The following is a 16,324-nucleotide window of genomic DNA, read 5'->3' on the forward strand; positions in this document are numbered from 1 at the left end:
GTTGCTTTAGAGAGACCATCTTCATCCTACGCCTCCCATGGATTGATAAACCTTAGGCCATCCACTTGAGGGAAATTTGCTACTGTCCTACAAACCTCTGCACTTGGAGGCCCAACAACGTCTACAAGAAGAAGGTTGTGTAGTAGACAGCAGTCGCCAGTCGATTGTGCATGTCTTCACTGCTCGGCTGCCCTGTGCGTCACCACTCGGTCATGCACGTATTCACCACTCGGATGCCCCGTGCTTCGTCAGTCGGCCGCCCCGCGCATCTTCACTCGGTTGTACACATCCTCGCCCCTCGGCCGCCCCGCGCGTCACCAATAGGTGGACATGTCTTCACCACTACACCCCCAACACGGGAACGACTAAGTTACTCATATGATCAAACCTCATATCACACTCTGTAGCGAGCTTACCTCTTTCGAGCATCACTCGGGGACTACGCATAGCCGTTGGTGATACGTCTCCAACGTATCTATAATTTTTGATTGTTCCATGCTATTATATTATCTGTTTTGGATGTTTAACGGGCTTTAATTTAACTTTTTATATTATTTTTGCGACTGGCCTACTAACCAAAGGCCCAGTGCAAATTGTTGTTTTTTGCCTATTTTAGTGTTTCGCAGAAAAGGAATATCAAACAGAATCCAAACGGAATGAAACCTTCGGGAGAGTTATTTTTGGAACAAACGTGATCCAGGAGACTTGGAGTGGACGTCAAGAAAGAAGCGAGGAGGCCACAAGACAGGAGGGCGCGCCCAAGGGGGTAGGCGTGCCCCCACCCTCGTGGGCCCCTCGCAGCTCCACCGACGTACTTCTTCCTCCTATATATACCCATATACCCCGAAAACATCTAGGAGCACCACGAAACCCTATTTCCACCACCGCAACCTTCTGTACCCTTGAGATCCCATCTTGGGGCCTTTTTCGGCGCTCCGCCGGAGGGGGAATCGATCACGGAGGGCTTCTACATCAACACCATAGCCTCTCCGATGATGTGTGAGTAGTTTACCACAGACCTTCGGGTCCATAGTTATTAGCTAGATGGCTTCTTCTCTCTCTTTGGATCTCAATACAAAGTTCTCCTCGATTCTCTTGGAGATCTATTCGATGTAATTCTTTTTGCGGTGTGTTTGTCGAGATCCGATGATTTGTGGGTTTATGATCAAGATTATCTATGAACAATATTTGATTCTTCTCTGAAATCTTTTATGCATGATTTAATATCTTTGCAAGTCTCTTCGAATTATCAGCTTGGTTTGGCCTACTAGATTGATCTTTCTTGCAATGGGAGAAGTGCTTAGCTTTGGGTTAAATCTTGCGGTGTCCTTTCCCAGTGACAGCAGGGGAAGCAAGGCACGTATTGTATTGTTGCCATCGAGGATAAAAAGATAGGGTTTATATCATATTGCTTGAGTTTATCCCTCTACATCATGTCATCTTGCCTAATGCGTTACTCTGTTCTTATGAACTTAATACTCTAGATGCATGCTGGATAGCGGGTCCCCGGGTCTATCTTCCACCATATTATTTTCCTATCAACTTGCTATTTCTATTACCGTTTATTTTGCAATATTTATTTTCCAATCTATATCATAAAAATACCAAAAATATTTATCTTATTATCTCTATCAGATCTCACTTTCGTAAGTGACCGTGAAGGGATTGACAACCCCTTTATCGCGTTTGTTGCGAGGTTCTTGTTTGTTTGTGCAGGTACTAGGCGACTTGTGTGTTACCTCCTACTGGATTGATACCTTGGTTCTCAAAAACTGAGGGAATTACATACAGTACTGTGTTGCATCAGCCTTTCCTCTTCAAGGGAAAACCAACACATGCTCAAGAGGTAGCATTGGCCATGCCACCCTCAGGGGTTACACCCATTCAATCAACCCATTGATCACATGAGGAATATCTTTCTTACCATACATGCTCGGTCTGCCAAAAATCTATAAGGGTAGTACTGTCCACTCGGACGATCGCCCAAATCATTACCTGAAGTCATCTTCAGGACCGCAAAAGGGTGAAAACAACGCTCCTCTACGGATACACTTGGCCCTATCCTAGGATCCAAGGTGTCAGTTTCACAAACTTGGACTCAGAGATGGCATGTGCTGGTGTTCCCCCGGGATAATGAGTGGCCTCTCTCCGAAGAGTCAGCCCACACACTAGCCTCATCACTCGGGTTTCATGGCACGTCCATGTCAGACCATTAGTCTATTTCCTCTGGGAGACATACGAGTGCCACCAAGTTTTTCCTTGCAGTCAACATACCCCGATCAGTCGGGAAGCACGTCCACTCGGACAAATACCCCTTTCATGCAAAAGGGTGAAAATGAAGCTCTCTATGGATACAATGTACTCTTACAAATACCCCTTTCACACAAAATCTAACGGTCAATATAAGAAGTACTACTGGTATGATTACTCCCTAGAGTGTCCAGCTTTTTTTAAAGTCGGCAGTTTCAAAGCCGAATTCATTCACCATGCCGAGAGCACGAAGATTCACCTGCTTGACCGAGTTACAAGCTTAATTTATTCCGTGCCAAGTGCATGAAGATTAGTCCGACTGACTCAGCTCCAGGATGAGCCTATTTACCATGTCAAGCGTCTGAAGATGCATCCGATTGACTCAATTTCAGACTAAAAGATATTTACTGTGTCGACTACGTGGATGTTTACCAGGAGACTTAAACCCTCTGCCTGACTCATCTTGTTCGACAAAGGCTCGGGGACTACACCCAGTGGGTGCACTCAGCGTGCCCCCACTGGAAGAGAACTCAGAAAGAAACATTTTGCTCGATGCAAGACCATCTCCAGATCACTCAAGTGCTACTCCACTTCTGAGTCGAGGAAGGGCAAGCTAGACCAGTACCAGATCATCAAGTAATACTCGACCTCCGAGTCGGAGAGGAACAAGTTCTATCAGTACCGGCTAAGAAGATTTTTAGTTCTCTCAGACCCTCACCGACTACCCGCAGTCGACGACTGTCTCGGGGACTACACCCAGTGGGTGCACTAAGCGTGCCCCCACTGGAGTAATCTCCACTTGGTACGGCCTGACTGGTCCGAGTGGCGAACAACAAACAAACAAACAAGTTCTAAGGCTCCCATCGGCTACCAAAAAAATTGCTATAAGGTGTGTTTAACGCTCCTCCATGGACCTGTTTTGAGCCTTCTTCTTGGACTCAAAGCGTGAAACTCACAAGTTTGGATCTAGAACCGACTCGTATTGACGTTCCCCTAGGATAAGAATGGCATCTCTCCGAGAGAACAGTCAATGCGTCAATCCTGTTGACCGGATTTAATGACACACACACACATACTCTGATCACGAGTTAACCTCTTCCTAGAGATGAACGAATGTCACCAAGTTGCTCCTCGCGGACACTTATCCCACGTCAGTCAGGAAGGGAAATGCTAGAATCCATTGATATTTTGTTCAAACCTTGGTTGTCTGAAAGCGCTATGATGGGTACCGATTATTTCTGTAATCACTCGGGCCAAATTGCGTCTTTCACAAACTCGTTCTTCAAAATCACAACCGATTCGGGGGCTAATGTTGGAGACACACATAACAGGTAGGCCCACAAAGGGTCAAAGATCATAAAGCATGGGGTCCACATATCAGATGGGCCTAGAGCGTCACTCAGACAATCGACAAACCATCCACTCCAGCCATGACTTCGCGATGCATTGACCGTTACAACTGTGTGTGGGTGTGTGTGTGTGTGTGGGGGGGGGTGTCCGTCGGCTTGCCATCGGACTCTTCTCCAGTCTCACCGTCTGCGTCGCTACCGTTGTGACTGCGGGGGGGGGGGGGGGGGTGTTGAGTATAATGTTTATTTAGGAAACATAGGATAGTGTAGGATTTGTTTCTGCCTTGACTTGTACTCCAATGTACTCCTATATATATGCCCATGAGGCTCAAGCAATAAAACAACGATTCCACCAATCCCTCTCGATCTCTTCTAACATATACAGTAGAAGAAATATTGAAAGGGAAGATGGTGGTGGAAAAGATATGGGAAAGACACGAGCCTGCTATTACGTCGCAGGTGCATCCGTGGCCTACACCGCCACACGATATGGATGCTTTGTCTGTTGATGGAGCTTTTTTGGAGAAAAATTATACGGTGGTGGTGGGGACGATTCTTCGAAGACATGACGGCTTAGTTGTCTTCTCTGCTTATCGATATCTATTCACTATAGGGACGCTTTGGAGACTGAGGTTCATGCATTGATGATTGGTATGACGCTCGCTCGTCAGCACATAGAACTATCAGTCACGGTTCATTCTGATGCGTCATCTGCTATATCATGTCTTTTCAATTCTAGTTTAGATCGTTCAGTTTATGGTTATTTAGTAGCTGAGATTAAATCCCTTATGATCGTTAGAGTGTTTATTCCCTAGAAATTACATATGTCTCAAAATAGCGTTGCAGATTGCCTGGCAAGATATAGTCGCTCTGAGTGAGCTACACAGTTGGCTCTGTAAAATACCCTTATGTACCGAAGAACTCTTGCTGGAGGATTGTAAGAACATCTCCAGCCGTTCGACCCCCAGGGGCTTGAAATAGCATCGCCTAGGGGCGAACCGGCGATGAATTCGGCATGGGGGCGGTAAGTTTTCCAGCCGCCGCACCAAGGTCGCCCCAGACGTCATTTTTAAAAAACCATACTCGGCCAAAATTCGGTCGAACACGACACGGAATTGGGTGAAATTTAGGTGTTCCATTGTTTTTTACATAATGGAAACATAATTTAAAAACAATATGAAAACAACAACTACTACTACGTCGCGCCGCCCACACGCCGAAGAGCTTGCCAAAAGTGTTGTAGTCGCCGCCGCCGTCATCATCGTCCTCCTCCTTCTTCACGCCGCCGTCGACCTTGCTACACCTGTCACCTTGGAGGACGGGTTTGGTTGGCGGTGGTGCCTCGTCGTCGCTATCCATGAGCACTTTGGTGAGCCGAAAGCCGTCCACAATTGGATTGAGAACCAGGGCGGCTGGTGCCCGGGCTGTCCGGAATTTTGGTTCGTCACTAGCATTGAAGGTTATGGCCGTGTCGTTCCAAGGGTGTATTGCTGATTTGGCAGACTTCGGCGAGGTCGTGGAGGGCCCTTTTGCACCGATTGTTTGAAGCGAAAGTCTCAAAGACCGTCAATACCCTGAGGTCGTCGCCTTCCGGGGGTTGTTGCTCTATGGTATTTTTGGTGAGGATATCCTCGCCAATCTTGGCCACTTACCGGAGTATCCAACATGCTCTAAGGCCGTGGGTAGGTATGGTATCCGGTGCTGTGTGTATTTTGCATGGCCTATCGAGCCATCCCTCTAGAACAGTGCTGCGCCCCGTAATGGGTTTAGATTTCTTTATTGCTGTGTCAGACGCCCCGTGAGGGTGCATCCTTTTTGCCCGGACGAAGGGTTGCATGGAAACTGGTGGTTCCCAGTGAGTTGCCTGAGTTTTCCAGGTACTTTCCATTGCGCGGTACTTCTGTACTATGGTTGCCAAGTCCGCGAAGTGTAACACGTGATGGCGGTTGATGGCGTTGAGGATTCCTTCGTCCATACAATTACTGCGGAATATTGAGAGCGCGTCTTCGTCGCGGCAATCTTTAATCTTGTCCTTGACAAGGAGGAATATGTCCCAAAAGTGATGGACTGTTTCCTGAGACTGCTGCCGTAGATATGTGAGATCGCGTATATCTGGGTGGGTGGGTGGATTTAAATCCGAATCCTGACCCAATTTGGGATCCGGAGTTTGAGAAATTTCCGACTTGATAGTTCGGGCTCTGGGAGATCGATCGATTTTTCAGGTCTACCGTCTGATTCCGGGCTTGGAGAGCAAGGCATGCCGTTCCGCGGACAGGTATCCGGCTCTTGGAGCTCGGAGATCCGAACATAGTTCGTCCTTAGTATAGAGGGAGACTTGTTGTTTTGCTCCTCTACTAGCGCTATCTAATGGGTGATCGGTGGAGATTTGATTTCTCTCTGATCGGGTTTAAGCCCAATCCGATCGTAGTCTGTAGCGACCCCCAAGGCGGCGATGCGATCCAGGAGTTCGTTCGAGGACGACAATTCCGTTGGATCCATCCGTTTGGAGTATTCGGAGTCAATTCGAAGGCGATTTTCGATGACCCGAGAAGTCATCGTCGGCTCACCGGCCGAACGGGCGGTCATGATGAAGCCACCCAGCCGGAGGGTTTGGCCTGGGGCCAGAGCTCCTTCGGCGGTGATATTGTCCTTGATCACAAGGTGAGCCATCAACCCTGACTTCGACGTCACAGTGGAACTCTCAATGAAAGCACCAATGTCGGTGTCAAAATCGGCGGATCTCGGGTAGGGGGTCCCGAACTATGCGTCTAAGGTTGATGGTAACAGGAGACAGGGGACACGATGTTTACCCAAGTTCGGGCCCTGTTGATGGAGGTAAAACCCTACATCCTGCTTGATTCATATCGATGAGTATATGGGTTACAAGAGTTGATCTACCACGAGATCGTAATGGCTAAAACCCTAGAAGTCTAGCCTATGTGATTATGATTGTTTCTACAGACTAAAACCCTCTGATTTATATAGACATTGGAGGATACTAGGGTTATACAAAGTCGGTTACAGAGAAAGGAATCTTCATATTCGAACGCCAAGCTTGCCATCCACGCCAAGGAGAGTCCCATCAGGAGACGGGTGAAAGTCTTCGGTCTTGTATCTTCATAGCCCATCAGTCTGGCCCATGTCCAACAGGCCGGACGCCCGAGGACCCCTTAGTCCAGGACTCCCTCAACGATGACGCCATGCTCGTCGTGGCCGTGGCTCCGAGCAGCAATCTCCTCGAAGGCGCGGCGCTGGCGCTCCATCTCCAGCGGGACGTAGTCCTCCCGCGCCCACTTGAGGGCGGCCTCGTCGTTGGCGGCCATGTCCACGCGATCCTTCTTCACGGTCCCGGCTCCGTCTTCGGCTTGACGAGGCGGGAGGAGGGAGCAGAGGGGCCCCGTCCTCGCCGGGCTCGGGCTTGACGTTGGCGAGCGCCAATGAACTGGAAGAGCGAGAGGAGGAGGAGGAAGAGGACCCGCCCGTCATGCGCCTCAGCAACCAAGGGCTGCCGCTCCGGTGGGGGTCCGGGGACGGGGCCACCGGGTACTCGAGCGGCGGCTCGTTGCCGCCCTCGAGGTGCTCGAGGACGGCGTGGAGCATGCGCCCGAGGCGCCCCACCATAGGCGACGGCTGTCGGTGTTGTGGCGCCCCCTCACCGGCGCGTTGTTGGTGGAGGCGAGCTGCTCCTCGTGGCGGCATTGGAAGTACGCCGCCCAGTACGTGTGATTGCTGGCGGCATACTCCGGGAGGCCCCGCACCTCCTCCGGCAGGGAGGCCCGAATACGCGCGATCTCGGCATGGAAGCGGTCGGCTTCGGTCGGCTGCAGGGGGACGGGGACGCCTCCGGCACTGAGCCTCCACCGCCCCGGCACGCGCATGTCAGGCAGCACCGGGTAGTTCGCCTCCTACAGAAGGTAGGCCTCCCACTCGTGCAGGTGGCGGAGGCCGAAGTCGTTGGCTACCGCTCCATCGCCGGGGAATCGCTCTCCCATTGGCTATAGTCAATGTTGGGGATATCGCTTATCGGGAACTTATCGGTCGACCCATGATAAGGGGTAAATCGGCCAGTTTATCGACATATCGGTCGATTTATCGCCATATCGGCTGATTTATCGGCCAATTTATCTTATCCGTCTGACAGCGGTAAGCGATAAATCGGCCGATTTATCGGCATACCGGAAGATATCTTGAACAGTGGCTATAGTAGACGCGGTGGATGTAGACGGGGAGAGAGAGAGACGAGATGGGGGTGTCGGCGGCAAGAGAGGGACTGCGGGCGAAGGAGAGTGTGTCCACCGGCGAGGGAGGGGCGGCTTTTATAGCCGGCGAGCGGGCGACAGACGTGTGTACGCGTGGCGGGAGGGGGCGGGGCACGTGTCGCGGCGGCATCACTGCGCCGCCTGTGAGGAATCAATGGAAGGCTACCGCCGGTCAGCCTTCGCATTGATTCCCCGCGGGAAACCGAAGCGATGAGGACGACAAACACGCGCGGGTGGGTCGCTGACTCGGTGGGCTCGCCAGGTTTTCGCGCCAAAACTGTTTTCTCCAGCGCCCCGGGCGCCCCCAGCACGTCGGGTTCGGCCTGGGTTCGCCAGCGTTAAATTCGGCCCTAATTGACGGAAAATGGGCTTCTGGGGGCGCGACTGAGCCGATTTTTCAACGCTAGCGATAAAAAAGGCCTTGGGGGGCTTGTTGGGGACTTGGCTGGAGATGTTATAACTCTATCTTATTGGAATAAATTAGTATTGATCTCGCAAAAAAAATTACTGAAGAAAGAATGAATGGGTGTTTGTTTCGAGGGACTTTTGGTAGAAAAAGTCTCTTTAACCAAACAGGAGGGACTACTAGGGATTAAAAGTTGCCTTTGGGGACTAAATGAAGAAGACTCTCGAGGAGAGTCTTTTTTAGGACTTTTCCAACAATGCCCCTCCATGCACCCATTGGCCCGCCATCCCATGGTGTTGTTTGGTTGTTATTTTTCTGTATACTAGGGGTAACATGGTCATTTAATAACCTCTAAGAAGGGATTAAGGACTTTTTAGTCCCTGGAAACAAACAGAGAGGGACTTTTTAGAGACTAAGAACTTTTTAGTTGGGACTAGAAATTTTTTTAGGACTAAGAGGGTGTTTGTTTCCAGGGACTTAAAAAAGTCCCTATAAGTCCCACCTAAACCAAACACAAGGGATTTATTGGGACTTATTGTGGTGATTTGGGACTTATCAAATAAGACTCTCAGGGAGGAGCTTATTGGGACTTATCCCGAGCCGGACCTACCCCGCGTCGCTTCAGACTCGTTCCCCGCACGCCGCCTGCCTCTCGGTCCAATTGCCGCCGCCGCCCGGCCTCTCGCCCCGTCGCCGCCCCGCCTCTCGCCCCGTCGCCGCCCGGCCTCTCGCCCCGTTGCCGCCGCCGCCCGGCCTCTCGCCCCGTCGCCGCCCCGCCTCTCGCCCCGTCGCCGCCCCGCCTCGGTTCGCTCTGCCTCGGTTCTGTCTGCCTCAGTTCGTTGCAGCGGTGCCTCCAATCGCCGGACAAGCCCTCTCCTGAGCCTCGTTGCAGCGGTGCAACATGGACTTATAAGTCCCTGTAAACAAACAGGTAGGGACTTATGACTTATAAGTTGAGACTTAAAAAAGTCCTAAGACTTATGAAACAAATAGGGCATAAGACTTTTTAGTTGAGACTAGAAAAAGTCGTAGGACTTATACATCAAACAGGGCCTGAATACACTTGTTGCCCAAAGACGCCTGCCACCACACATGGCCTGGTTACGCAATCGGAAGTGAACCTCACTATCGATACTGCTGCTTTGGGGATCTTCGGTGCGGCGAAGCAAGGCTAGCAAGAGGAGGACGGAAGAGGATACAGCCCACGCTCCATTCCTCTTCCTCCTGGCAAAATATCCGCACGAGTCCTACCGCGTGCGGCGGCCGGAAGGAATTCGCTCGGATTGAGCGCTCCACCGCTGGGATCCCGCCGTTGTTCGCGCGAGAATCCACCTCTACCGGGTCTGCGATCCTCGCATCGCGGCTTCCCGTCACATCTTGACCGAGGAATTTCTGTGGAGCCGCCGTGGAGTCACCGGAGGCTTCTTCTGCGGTGTCCAGGGCGGCTGGGTCCTGTCGCGTTCGGGGTTGATGCGCGGCGTCTCCGGCGCCACTGCTGCGACGTTCGGCGAGACTGGTGCTTCAGATCGCGGAGCCGGCCCGGGGTTGTCCTTCCACTTGCTGTGGCTGTGGTTGGGGATCGGTGGTGGGGAGTAAAGCCTGGGGAGTGAGCAGATGGAAGAGGACTGTACTTTACTATTTTCGCTACCACTTGGATTTCGCTCCAGTTAGAGAGTAGATTAGCCTTATCTTGCTTGCCGATCAGAGCTTATAGTGGTCTTGTCGTGTTCGCCGGAGCAGGTTCTTGGTGGTTTTGGGGAGCAGTCGCTTAATTGCTGCAAGCAGAAGCATAATCGGGAGTTGGTTTGTCTGAGGAACCAGTCTGTGTGTGGTAACTTGAGCCGTGGAATCGCGCAAATCCAGCTTTGCAGGGTTGCTGCAGCTGGATATGGTGCATGCGAAGAATCTGGAGAGCTTGTTCGATTGCTTTGCGTCACACAATGTCTCGGTGCTTCCCATTCCCGCCTCCCGGGTATGAGGCAAAGCCCAGGAGTGAGCATAAGGATCTGCTAAAGAAGGTTCATGCTTTTACCTTTAAAATCACTTGCAAATAAGGCTGCACTTTATGCTTCACACAACTAGGCGGTGCTAGACTAACTATACAGTCGGTGAGAGGATGAACATGCCTGAAATGAGAAGGGACTTGTCCTGCTGTTTGCGGGTTAAGATGTACTGAATCATCTTCATCTATTGCAAATAGAGAGTGGATGTTGATATATTCTTGTTAGTGAGGTTATTTTCTTGTGTAGAGACTGTTTGCCATTTTGTGTGCGTGTTTTTGAAATATTGTCTGTATCTAGCAGGAGTCACAGCTACAGTATTTAGATTATTTTCTTGTTCTTTGCTTACAAGGAAGGTGGCCATAAGTTCGTATGTAGTGAAGCAACTTATATAGCATTCCATGATACTATGGAACTAGCTCACATATTTGCAAAATGTTCGAGGCTTAATTAATTATAAAGAGGGGGAGAACATTTGCTTATTTAAAGATTAGAAAAGCCTATATATTTTTTATTGCTAGCAGACATGTTCCTTTTACTGTCACAAAATATAAAACAGGAAAAGACCAGCCCTACAGTATTTCTCTTTATATTTGCCCCTTTGTAATCTAGGTTGGGAATTTGGGATGGGTGGTTATTTTTTAGAGCAACACTATTTCCTGCCTTAGAAGGACAGCCTATCCTCACGATAGTTCATATCCTTCAGTTATGCTGGATCATTAAGATATTCACTAACTAATCTTTATACCGTGAATCCGTGATCTACAAAATACCCATATGTTCAAATTTCATGTTGCCCTTGCTGAAATTGTTTCTCTAGCCTCTACTACTATGAAAATGGCTACCCTGCTAATATGGCAAGACTTGGATATCCACTTTTTACTATCTTATAATGCTTTGTACTAACTATTAATGCACGTTCCTACTATTCTTGTATTACCTAGAGTACATGGGTATAAAGTGTAAATGTTTTCTTGGAGACGTTGGTCTACTTGAAGTATGCTTTCCTTGTGATCCATCTCTAGAATTATTCGTCCACACGGAACTTAAATCCTGGCTTAGATCAATGCAATATATCCTCGATCATCAAGCTTGGTGTAACATATATGGCTGATTATCTGTGCATGTAACATGATGGTGTTTGATAGAAAACAGCAGTGAGGTCTTGATTTTATTATTGTTTGTATTGGATATGTACTCTTTTACCTTTATTTGGTTTAATTGTATTAATATTCAACCTGTGGCACCATTTCTACATTTACTGTTATTAACAATTAATCTGTGGCAACTTTTTTCAGGAAAATCACAAGGCAAAGAAGCACAAAAAGGAAAAGACGGATGGGGGCAAAAGAGAAAGAAAAGAAAAGGATCGTGCTTATAGGAAAGATAAGCACAAGAAGAAACACAAAAGAGAGAAGCACAAAGATAGGAGAGAGAAGAAAGAAAGAGATAAAGACAAAAGACAAAATTTGGAACTGGGAACCCAGAAGAAGGATGATCTTGACAATAGAAGACCCAAACAGACAGTGCATAATGAAGCAGTCAAATATAGCAAACATAAAGATGAGTTGGCTACCCAGATCACAGGCCAAGAAGGTCATGCAAACCGCACCAGGAGTAATACTGGCAAGTTGCTTCCTCGAAGCATCGAGTCCTTTGGTGTTGTAGGTTCTAAAGAGAAGGAACGAACTTCTTTCAGTAGAGTGAATGGGAAATCCAGGCAAATTGCTCAGCACAATCATGCCAGTGAAAAGGGAAAGAATAAAACTGGAATCTTGAGTGGTACCAGCCTTCAACTTGGGTCAGCTGAAAAACGTTCTACCAGAATACATGGTAGTAGTGGAGTGGGCCTGCAACAGGATAGCTCTAAAGGTATATTTGTTACTACCACAGCCTCTCAACAGAAGTGCAGAATTACGCCAAGTGCAAATGCTGCGCAGAGAACTGAACAAGTGGACCAACATCCAGATGGTTCTTCTCATTCTGCATATGGAAAAAGTGACAGCGTGAGCACCAAGTGGATGGCAGAGAATAAAAATGGGAATGCCGACAATTTTCATTTCGGGATGGATAAGCAATCGGCAAGAGGCAAAAGTGGAGCAGATCAAGGGATTGCAAAGATTAAGGAGGCAAAAGCTAATCATCAGAAGAGTGTTAAAGATGGAGATAAAAGGCATGGTGTAAATCAGAAGGTTGTTAAAGACACAGATAGAGATTGCAATGTAAGGAAAAGAAAGGCTAAAGATGGTAATGAAGGCAAAACCAGGGAGAAAAGAAGTGCTATAGATGAACAGAAACACAGAGAGCTTGACGGAGATGGGGCAAGCAAGAACTATATTCATGATCTAATGGACTTGGCTCATCTTAATGGGAACAAGTTCACTTCTGATGATTTCAAGAAAAGGAAAGGCTTAAACGCTAACAGTTCTCTACATGGTGAGTTTCTTTACTCATTATGGCGGGGCTGATTTTATATGTGTGTGTTCTCCTTGGAAGCATACGCTTAGATTTAGATAGCCTTGTAGCTATGATTTTGATTTTATTTTAGGCTCACTTCCATAATGTTGGCAGATCATCAAAGTATGCCAATGACTAAGATGCCAAGGACGTCTCCTGCCAATCATCTTTGTGTGAATGGGGAAATGTTGAAGCATTCTCAAGGAACTGCGCCTACATTACCAGTGGGCACAAACCCTCGTGAGGCAGGCATGCTTGAAGATAGCAAGGAATGCATCAAAAATGGCATGACCGGCCTCCTCAACCTAGAGGAACACAATTCTGCAGTCTCTCCATCCAGCTATGGCAGCAGTGAAGTCTCTCTGACGCCAGCTCACCCTGATACCAAGTATCTGAGCCATGTGTACTCCGTACCAGCGGCCGACGACCCCTCAGAGTACATTGATCAAGACTGGCTGTTTTCGGGAGACCGTGTTCACCAGAAAACAACGATGCTTGAGGCCGCAAAAGCACCCCAGGTCTGGGCTGAAGCACAGCTGATCGATTCTGCTGATGTAGTTGCTCTGCCTTATGTTGTTCCTTTGTAATGTGAAACTCCTCCTTCATAGTTTTGGGCTATGATCAGGAAGCGCAGAAGATAGGATTCACTTATTCGTTTTGCTGTCATGCCAGCATGGTTTTGTTGGCGAGATTTCTGGCCACTAAACTGCTAGTGACACTAGTTGAGGTTTTATTGTCTGTAAGGTTGTGCTGCATATCAGATGATACGACGGCCAACGGGCACACTTGAGATTCTGTACATGAAGCGTTTTGATTCAGCGACAAGTGTTGCTCCTGCTGTACCGCCAGACAGTTTGGCGTTTTTCTTTCTTTTGCGAAAAGACAGTTTTGGCGTTGTATTCGTGAATCTTTCACGAAAGAAATGTTTAGAGGCCAAGGAACTCGAAACACGAAAAATGAAGTGTCTCTAAGATCCTGTTATTGTGCTTGAACAAGAGCTTGTTCTGAGTTTTGTGGCCTGTGTTTGTTTGAGTATCCGTTCATTTTTTTTTGAAACTAGGCAAAAGATTTACCATTTTCATTGATTGAGAGAGAAGTTTTAGAGGTTAAGGTGCAAGGCTGAATTACAACAATCACTCTCGCGGCATTATGTTATTCAAATGCCTCGCTCCTTTAATCCTAGCAACGGCGACTCCCACCGGATTGTTACGAAAGATTCGTGCATTCCTCTCTTTTCATAACTCCCAAGAGATGAGCAGCATCAAGAAAGCAAGCGGCCTTCGCGATTGGGTCTTCTTGTTAGCATTGTGGCTCCACCACTCTTTTATGGAAGTCGCATCACTCCAATTGGAAGGATGCACATCATGGAGACCAAGCCAATCTTTGATCATACGCCAAACTCTGATAGTGTATCGGCATTGGAATAGAAGGTAGGTTGTTGACTCCTGAACTTGCTTGCATAGTGGACAAAGATTACAGTTTTGCCACCCACGACGCTGAAGCCTGTCTGCCGTCCAAATCCTATTGTTGATTGCCAGCCATGCGAAGAACTTGCATTTAGGAGATGCCCAAATCTTCCAAACGGTCGGAATCATGGTCGTGTCAGTATGGCCATAAAGCTGCGCTTTGTAGGCCGCCGCCGCCGAGTAGTGGCCGTTAGTAGTGAACTTCCAAGTGATAGTGTCGGGCATGTCAACGTTAAGGTGGACATGGGAGACCCTCTCCCAGAGGGTGACAAACTCAAAGAGATGTTCGACGGTGATGCCCTGAGTAATGTCCACCTAGGAAGTCTAAAAATTGTCGTGCAGAGCCAATCAAACCGAGCAATTCTTCTTCTTCAACAAGCCATATATTTTAGGCACTATGTCCTTGGGCCTAATCCCATCGAGCCAAGGGGACTCCCAAAACTTGGCACGCATGCCATCCCCAATTTGGACCTTGGTAGCTGCGGCAAAGATATCTCGGTCATTGTCATCACAAGGGGTTCCCAAGCCAACCCATGGCTTGTCTGGATGAAGCCACTCATCCTACAGCCATCGAAGGCGAAGGGCAGTGGAAAATTTGTCAAGATTTAGGATTCCAAGCCCTCCATGCATCTTGGACTTGCACACTTGCTTCCAGTTTATCTTACATTTTCCACCGATGACCTTCTCACAACCTGCCCAAAGGAAAGCACATCTGAGGGCATCAATTTTCTGCTTGACCTCCACCGGTAAATCTAGCGTCATCATGTAGTAGATAGCAATCGATGTGTCGTATTAGTTTGGCAGTGCCATGGGCATGGTTTATGCTCTGCAGTTTGAGATTCCGAGTTTGCTATTTTAGCATCAAACTGATTGCTAACTCTCTTGTAACAATTCGGTTTAGCCGATGCTAGGTGCCGTCCAACTGGTCGCCCTGCATCCTTTGGATCAGCTGCCCTCCTGACACACAGGATTGCACGGGGTTGTCTCTCTCGCCCTGTTCCTCCCGCGGTTCGTGGTCACGAGCAAGGGGAAAAACAGATACGCCACCACGCGCACACCTAGCTTCACGTCCCACGGCGTCTACGCACCACTCGCCGTCGTGCACCGGCACTCGACGTGCTGGGACATAGCCTAGATGTAGCTAAGCTAAACCTGCTCCCAGACGCCACAATATGCAGCTCTGATGGACCATGGTTCCTGCTCCGCTCGTTTTCGCTACCCCAATCTTTGGCCTGCTCACGGCTCCCGTCGCCGCCACTCGCCATCGTTGGTTCGTCGTGTTTCAACAAAGTCGCCACTGGTTGTAGCTTTTGCGCTTTGCGGATGCAGCAAAAAAAAGTATTCGTCGTGCTTGTGGTCGCCACCGAGGAATATGTTGGTTCCAACAAAATTTGACACCGGTCCTAGCTTTCATTGCGGCGGGTTGTAGCATTTCTAGCCACAGTGAGAGGATTTTCAGCAGTAACATCGAGTCCAAGTCAGTAAATTTGCCTATGTGGCAATGAGTTAATGAGAAGAGAGATAGTTTAAGTAACTTAGCTAGTTACTCATACTAGAAGTAACATCACACATACCAATACAATATGAGTTTATAACCTAATAAATAAAGCTTTGCATAACACCATACTTATGTTACTACCCATTACGAAGGTAGTAACATAGTCTAGGGATATGTGTATGTTACTAGTGTATATTACTCTCCACTGTGGCTAGTCCACGCTTGAGGCGCTGGTTCCAGCAAATTTGGTTGCGGTTTCAATAAATGAAGTTGCTGGTTCCAGTAAACGCAGCCGGCGAAAGCCCTTGTCGTTCCAGCTTCCTTCCATGCCGGTTCCAGCACATGGCACCCATGGATACAACATCTCCCGTGGCTGTTTCCAGCACACAAAAAGGCAGTCGATGCAACATTGCTTCCGCGGTCAATTCCGACGTCTTGCAGCACCTGCAGACGGTGAGTGCAACTGTTGTATTCTGACTGCAACTACACAACCCTCAATGCGATTACTCGTGGCGAGAAAGGGATTGTGATGCGGAGCATCCTGTACATCACCATGTCAAGAGCCCGTTCGGCGAGTGACACGTGTGACATCTACTTCACATACACAAAGGTGAATCATCTCCTTTACACGTGCTCACT

The 16,324-nt window shown here is 48.5% G+C and overlaps 1 protein-coding gene across 1 annotated transcript; it reads left to right on the forward strand.

Moving 5' to 3' along the window:
* The first annotated feature begins 9,344 nt into the window (after positions 1–9,344).
* LOC123151642 (TRAF3-interacting protein 1) lies at positions 9,345–13,539 on the forward strand. The gene is made up of 3 exons (XM_044571325.1): positions 9,345–10,282; positions 11,563–12,700; positions 12,836–13,539. Exons 1-3 carry the CDS (start codon positions 10,160–10,162, stop codon positions 13,306–13,308), a joined length of 1,734 nt encoding a protein of 577 aa, XP_044427260.1. The 5' UTR covers positions 9,345–10,159; the 3' UTR covers positions 13,309–13,539.
* Positions 13,540–16,324: the final 2,785 nt, after the last annotated feature.

This window comes from Triticum aestivum, chromosome 7A, assembly GCF_018294505.1.
Source record: "Triticum aestivum cultivar Chinese Spring chromosome 7A, IWGSC CS RefSeq v2.1, whole genome shotgun sequence".
NCBI classification, from domain to species: Eukaryota; Viridiplantae; Streptophyta; class Magnoliopsida; order Poales; family Poaceae; genus Triticum; species Triticum aestivum.